General features: G+C 38.0%; 1 protein-coding gene across 3 annotated transcripts in view; it reads right to left on the bottom strand.

Annotated features, from left to right (window-relative positions):
• LOC107662985 (cactin-like) overlaps positions 1-7,773 on the bottom strand; it is a 15,880-nt gene that overhangs the window by 6,018 nt on the left and 2,089 nt on the right. The window contains exons 2-10 of one of the 3 annotated variants that reach the window (XM_016453119.1): positions 7,589-7,773; positions 6,127-6,670; positions 5,905-6,000; positions 3,960-4,105; positions 3,719-3,881; positions 3,458-3,572; positions 2,738-2,930; positions 2,523-2,645; positions 1,240-1,589 (exon numbers count right to left, since the gene is read on the bottom strand). In XM_016453119.1, coding sequence (XP_016308605.1) covers positions 1,240-1,589; positions 2,523-2,645; positions 2,738-2,930; positions 3,458-3,572; positions 3,719-3,881; positions 3,960-4,105; positions 5,905-6,000; positions 6,127-6,670; positions 7,589-7,773 — 1,915 coding nt within the window. The remainder of the gene's footprint in view (positions 1-1,239; positions 1,590-2,522; positions 2,646-2,737; positions 2,931-3,457; positions 3,573-3,718; positions 3,882-3,959; positions 4,106-5,904; positions 6,001-6,126; positions 6,671-7,588) is intronic. The other 2 variants (XM_016453120.1, XM_016453121.1) reach the window with 2 other exon arrangements.

Genomic DNA, 7,773 nt, shown 5'->3' with positions numbered 1-7,773 from the left:
GTTTGGCCTTCCAAAAGAGGACACGACTAGAAATCAGTGGTTAAGTTGTATTTACAACACTGTTCCAGAACAGTTCAACCCAAATATTCGTGTGTGTACAATGCATTTTACGGAGGACTGTTTCCTGAACCTGGGAGAGTAGCCTACAATGTCGGTGTTCTGACTCACAGCCTGCAAGTATGTTTTCATATTTAAAGAATTTGCCACTGATGATTCAAACACGAGTTTTGAGCAGTGTAGAGTAGCGCTTGTTGTTTGTCGTTTCTTTGATCACAAATGCAGAGATGGTTTTATGTTTACGCGGTGCGATACGCAACGCATAAAAAGACAGTATAAGTCATTATAATCAGTAATTATGTCCCCACTGGATGCAACAAATGCCTAGTTTATAATAGGTTTTATTGGTTTTCTCTCGTCGCTCCGGCCGGGACACGGCATCACAATATGGTAAGAGCGTAACATTTCCGTCACACGCTTGAGGTATTCAGCCAATCACAACGCACTGGATAGCTGGCCAATCAGAGCACACCTCGCTTTTCAGAACGATGAGCTTTGTAAAAATCGACGCGTTTCAGAAAGGCATAGAGGAGAAACAATAATGTGTTTTTTGAACCTTAAACCACATAAACACATTTCATTACACCAAATACACAAAATAATGTTCTTTTTTAGCAACGTCATATGACCCCTTTAAAGGATGGGTTTTTAAAGTTGAATTTAATGCCTCCTTGAGTCAATTTCCTGTATTTCTGCTGTTTGTAACCCCCAAATTGTTAAAAAATGTTCTACATATTTTTGCCCTTTAGGTGAATTTAAGTGCGCGCCTGAGTCTATTTCCTGCACTTTCATCCCCTTTTTTTACAGCAGGGTGATTTACAAAATGAAGGGAGGAAAAAAATGTAATGCGCCTCCTTATGGCCAGTGTTGAAATTACATGTTATTTTGCCTTTTCTGGGCGCCCAGTATGCAGGAAAATTGAGAAGTAAAATGGGGAAAATATTTTTACATTTTTGCCTATTTTTTTTGTTAAACAACGCGCAAAAAAAAAAAGTAGGTAAAAGAAAAAAAACATCTTTCTATATCTATAAAAAGTTTCAAACAATGAAAGTGCACATTATTTTCACCTTTCAAATTTCATATCTGACCTTTTTTTCCTGCTGCACATCTAGTACTGAAATCTTAATGCATGTGCTGTGTGTAATTTCACTATGGTTCATGAAGCAGCAGAGCGATACGCACCGGTCACCTGCAGCTGTGTCCGGGCCAGCACGAGTCTCTGCAGGTCCTCCTCCACGTTGATGATGTGCGTGTCCAGCGGTAACTCTGAGGGCTGCAGGAGGGTGGGACTGTAGCGGCCGGAGTCGTACTCTGCCTGACTCTGCTGGATCAGATCCTCCTCTGTTAACACGGCCTCCGGTGCTTCATCTTTCTCTCCCTCCTCCACCTCCCCTCCCTTCCTCTCCTCAGGACTGCTCCTTCCAGACCGCTCACCCTCTTCTCCATCCAGCCTCTTGGTCCGTCTGTCTTTATCGTCACCTTGCTGAGAGCTGCCCGCCACCTCATCTGCAGACTCAGCCGCTCTAGGGCTACTGGGAAACAAAATGGACAAATCTGTCATTGGGTATGCAATTAATTTCATTGAATTATTCAGTAATTTGCGATAAGATCATTTATAGAGAATTTATATATTACATGTAATTTATATAACATTTCTATATATTATATATTAGCATAATGCTTAGTGACAAGTACATATTGTATATGCATGCTATTTAAAAAAAAATGCAGAATGCAACCATTATCATTTCAAATTGTAGTAAACTACTTCATTACATGACTGCACTAAGTTGCATGTTTAAGGTTGTCCAATTAATTTCAATCTTAGAAATAGTGTAATTTAGCATTTATCAGCCATCTAAATTTGTCTAAAGACATTTATATTCAGAAGTCTAAATGTTAAGTCTAACACACTGGCTATGTTTGGAATGCAATTAATTTCACTGAATTTTCCAGTTGTTTGTGATGTTATTTTAAAATTTTTGAAAATTATTTTGTTGCATTTCAAGAATAACTTTAGTAATCCGAGATCTTTAAAACTAGAAAAGAAAATGTATTAATATTAAACAAAATATATTAATCATAATCATATATTAATATTATGATTATATTAAAATGTCTGATATTTCCAGGCCAAATTATGTTAAAATTCCCGAATAGTTACAGGTTTTCTATCACCATGAAATCCCTTGAATATTAGTATATATATTGATAATGCATAGTAGAGTATATACTGTATAATGCATATTAAAAAACTGTATAATGCATATTTTATAAAATGATATGTGAAACAGTATACAGAATGCAACAAACTTTTAAAATGTAGCATGCTACATAGTCACATGACCTCACTTGCATATTTAATTTAGCAGGCTGTGTTGTGTCAGCAGTTAATTACATTTCCATCTTGGAAATTTCAATGCAAATTTCTGTCTGAACGTTCAAGTAGAAGTGAAATCACTCACACGGGCCGCTCATTCTCGGGCTCGTCTTTGATGATGGGGAAAAGCGGTTCACTCTCCACACCCTGTTCCTGCTTGAGTTTATACAGCTTCTGCCGCAGGACGTCCTGATGCCGCTCTCTCAGCCTTCACAAACACACACAGACCCATAGGGTAAGACATCACTGAACTCTAAAAATCCCCAGAGGCCCTGTTCCAGTTCTAGTCTTGATACGCACCTGGCTCGTGCCATGTAGACCCGCACCTGCTGCAGGAGACTCTCCCAGTAGCCGACGTCCAGGTTGGAGCCACCGGCCTGGATCTTATTCTCAATGTTCATATAAAGAGCCTGAAGCTGACTGTACGTCTTCCCTTTAAACACACTCTGCACGTCTGTGCTGACGGATGTGTTTATGCCCTCACGACGGTCACCTGACATGACACCAAAAACCGAGGTGAATGAGGGGTTGTGCAATGGACTTTCTTTAAATCTACTAAATTACAATGCATTATAGGGTTGCATAATATTCATATATCCCCTATAAGGTTGATGCTCAATAAATATTCCTTATGATTAGCATTGTTTAAAACAGTTGTTCAGCTTAATATTTTTTGTGGAAACCAGGATACGTTTTTTTTTCAGGATCCTTTGATAAATAGAAATTTCAAAAGAACATTTATTTGAAATCTTTTGTAACATCTTTAAGCAATTTAATGCATCCATTCTTTCAAAAAAATTATTAATTTCTTAAAAAAAATAAAAATAAAAAAAAAACTGACTCCCAAATTTTTTAACACTGTATGTATAATATTGAAAGATTAGAATTATAATTCAATGATAGCATAACTTGAAATGACTGAAATTGAGTAAACATTTATTTTACAAAACATTTCCTATGAAATGATTCAACTGTAAACTATCCAGGGAGTAAATGTAATAGTGCAGGTCATCACATCACCTGGTCCTCTGCCTGACGCCTCTAGTTTGCGCAGTTTGCTGATCTCGTCTTCAGTAATGGTGGTCATGTCCCTCCAGAAATCCACGTTCTTACCCTGTTCCAGCTCCATGTACACCTGCAGCCAGTAACAGCTGTTAAAACACACTAAAACTCCAAAACCATCACAGAACCTGTGTAAGAAATATTGTTACTTTACATTTTAATTCTACTTTGTGTAAAAAGTGTTCAAATGATTTTTGATCTCTCTCTCTCATCACACACCTTGATGTCCTCCAGCAGGTCATCCATGTCTGTGGCGGTGAGTCCGTTGAGGAAGGTGTACGGTTCATGCATCTCCACCGACAGATCATCGTCTTCAGCGCTGATGTATTTAGCCAGCAGGTCGATGGGCTTCGCTCGGCCGTCACGGATACGGATCTTAGACCTACAATGCAGAAACACATTACAAATGGTCCGTTCACACATGTATGTATAAAAACACTACACTTCTGAAGAGTGTGACCTCAGTTTGGCCTGCTGCAGGTGAAAGTTGTCCTCCTGTTCCGCCCATGTTTTGAAATGTTCGGCCTCTTTCTCTCTCTGCAGCATCTCCAGCTCCTGCTCGCGCATGGACTTCTCCCGCTCTCGCTCCAGACGCAGCTGCTTCACCTGAACGCACAAATCTCACACCTTTACTTCAGTTCATTTTTATTTCACTTCTCAAATGCAATATGGTTGCAGCATTTAGACATTAAAAATATTTTAAATATTACAAAAATGCAGTATTTCTTTTTGTGAGAAAGTAATCAATATTATATATTATTATACGTTTATATAAATACAGTGGTGTGAAAAAGTGTTGGCCCCCTTCCTGTGAAGGAGAATGTCCGGCCATCTGTTCGTGACCTCAAGCTGAAGCGAACTTGGGTTCTGCAGCAGGACAATGATCCAAAACACACCAGCAATTCCACCTCTGAATGGCTGAAGAAAAACAAAATGAAGACTTTGGAGTGGCCTAGTCAAAGTCCTGACCTGAATCCTATTGAGATGCTGTGGCATGACCTTAAAAAGGCGGTTCATGCTCGAAAACCCTCCAATGTGGCTGAATTACAACAATTCTGCATAGATGAGTGGACCAAAATTCTTCCACAGCGCTGTAACAGACTCATTGCAAGTTATCGCAAACGCTTGATTGCAGTTGTTGCTGCTAAGGGTGGCCCAACCAGTTATTAGGTTTAGGGGGCAAACACTTTTTCACACAGGGCCATGTAGTTTTGGATTTTGTTTTCCCTTAATAATAAAAACCTTCATTTAAAAACTGCATGTTGTGTTCACTTGTGTTATCTTTTACTAATATTTAAATTTGTTTGATGATCTGAAACATTAAAGTGTGACAAACATGCAAAAAAATAAGAAATCAGGAAGGGGGCCAACACTTTTTCACACCACTGTATATATATATATTATAAATGTCAAAACAATTTTATTCATATTCTGTCATATTATTTTTAAGTTAATGAACTACTGACCTTATCTTTGTATGTTTGCTAATGGCTAATGAAATTATTATCATTTATTACGTTATGGTGCCTCCTGTTAACTAAAGATACTTGAAAAACTTTTTTGTAATTTATCAAGTATACATAATTTTTCTGAATTCTGTAGTAATTCTTAATTAAATTCCAAAATCAAAATCCTCTTAAAAATTCCCCATTCTATAATGTTTCATTATGTTTATAATGTAAAACTATTTTAAAACATTATCACTTTAGTTTATGGTGCCTCCTGTCAGGTTAACTAAAAATACTTGATACATTTATAAAAAAAATAAAAATAAAAGTTAAACTACAGGAGCACTTTAACCAAAAATAATAATATTTCAAATTTGTTTCACTAGTCATTAACACTTAATTAACAACATTTTTAAGGTTTTTTTTTTAAGCTGATTTTAGAAATTATAAACTTGATACATAACCAAAAAAACTAGTTTTTCATCTATATATCATGTTTTTGAATCTTTAAGTGTATATTATCTTTTCTGTAGTAATTCTTAATTCAACTCCAAAATCAAAATCCTCTTAAAAATTCCCCATTCTATAATGTTTCAGTGTTCATAAATACTAATGACTATTAAAACTATTTTAAAATATTATCACTTTAGTTTATGGTGCCTCCTGTCAGGTTAACTAAAAATACTTGATACATAAAAAAAAAAAAAAGGTAAACTACAGGAGCACTGTAAACAAAAATAATAATATTTCAAATTTGTTTCACTAGTCATTAACACTTCATTCATTATTTTGAAACTGATTTTAGAAATTATAAACCTGATACATAACCAAAAAAAAATGTTTCCAACTATATATATCATGTTTTTGAATCTTTAAGTGTATATTATCTTTTCTGTAGTAATTCTTAATTAAATTCCAAACGGCCCCCGCTCCCCATTATTCAAAAATGTTTGGTACCTTTTGTAGTTCCCTGCGGTTTTCCTGCTGGATATGTTTATTTCTCTCCTTCAGATTTGTTTCTGACAAATGCCCGATGCCTTTCTTCTCCAGAGCCTGAGAAACACACACAGTAAGTGAAGTTTATTTCTGTTAACACGAGTCCTAACCGGACTTTGCGATGCAACATCACTGCAATATCAACACATATTTGAACTCTGCTATCTGAAACATCTCTCTGACCTTCTGCCATTTGAACGTGCCGAGCAGGTTGTTATCTCCAAACGGGTTGTCGGCGTTGGTGTAGCCCATGTACTCTTCACTCCAGCCCATCTTCTCCCTCTTCTTCCTCTCTTTGGCCTCTTTCTTGGCCAGACGTCTGGCTCTCTTCTCCTCCGGGGTCTCCAGCGCCTTCATCATATCCCTCTGTTTCTTCTTGTCTTCTTTGGCAGAGGAGGTTCCCTGTGTCGTCTTCTCTCCCTGATCAGAATCAGCAGAGGAGCTCGAGGAACTCGAGGATCTGGATTCAGAGCGTCTACGTCTGTCTCGATCCCTCTCTTTGCTCTTTCTCCTCCTTCCCTCTTGGTCTTTCTCCCTCGGTCTCTCCCGGCTGAGGCTCCTGCTCTGGTGTCTCCTCCGCTCTCTCTCGCTGCTCCTGCCATCTCTGGCTCGGTTTCGCTCCACGCTGGACTCTGAGCTGGAACTCCTCCTTCTGCTGCTCTTTTCATCCTTGTGTTTCTTCTTCGTCTTATGTTTCTTCTGATTATTGTGATTATCACCTGAAGAGCTTAGACAATAAAGAAATGAAAAAAGTTATGTTTACAATCTTTCAGTGTTGGGTGGGAATCACGATGCCGGCTCAACATTGTAATGTCTGTCATGGCATCGTCTTAAAAGTACTATATAACATTTGGGCACTTATATTAAAGGGGTCATATGATGCAATTTCATTTTTTTGCAGACATGGTTTTATGTTTACGCGGCGCAATGCAACGCAACGCGTACAACGACAGTATAAGTCATTATAATCAGTAATTATGTCCCCACTGGATGCAACAAATGCCTCGTTTGTAATGGGTTTTCATGTTTTTGTGTCGTTGCTCCGGCCGGACACGGCATCAACACAGTATGGTGAGGGGCGTAACATTTCCGTCTCACGCTTGAGGTATTCGGCCAATCACAACGCACTGGATAGCTGGCCAATCACAGCACACCTCGCTTTTTCAGACCGATGAGCTTTGTAAAAATCGACGCGTTTCAGAAGGCGGGGCATAGAGGAGAAACAATAATGTACAGTATGTGGAAAATAATGTTTTTTTTTTTTACTTTAAACCGCATACAGACATTTCATTACACCAAATACACAAAATAATGTTCTTTTTAGCAGCATCATATGACCCCTTTAATATAAAAACCTTTAGATTTTTTTTGTTTGTTTGTTTTGTTTCTTGTCACTATAGCACTGCACTGTTAAATGTATTGTTGATTTGTTTGTTTACTTGGTTATTTTAATATTATTTTGAATATTTGTATTTAACTAATTATTCGTTCATTTCAATCTTATTTATTTATTTATTCAATCATACATGCATACATACATTTTGTCACTGTTTTTCTCTAAACTTTTCCACGGACCCCCTCCTATTATAAAAACTGACATACCTACAGGATTGTTTAATTTTTTGTTTATTATGGTTTTCAGTACCTGTCTCCGTCTTTCGATCTTCCGTGTGATCGTGCTCTTCTGTCTCTGTGATCGCGGTCAGAGTCGCTGGAGTGGCCGGACTCTCCCCCTCGGTGTCGGCTCGGGCCTGCGCAACCTCCGCTGCTCCTGGAGCCTCCGCTGTCAGACCGCCCTCCTCTGCGGGAGCCTTTCACGGGAGAGCGGTT

This window comes from Sinocyclocheilus anshuiensis, unplaced genomic scaffold, assembly GCF_001515605.1.
Source record: "Sinocyclocheilus anshuiensis isolate Anshui unplaced genomic scaffold, SAMN03320099.WGS_v1.1 scaffold1659, whole genome shotgun sequence".
NCBI classification, from domain to species: Eukaryota; Metazoa; Chordata; class Actinopteri; order Cypriniformes; family Cyprinidae; genus Sinocyclocheilus; species Sinocyclocheilus anshuiensis.
The sequence above is the reverse complement of the archived record's forward strand: the minus strand, read 5'-3'. Positions and strand labels throughout refer to the sequence as shown.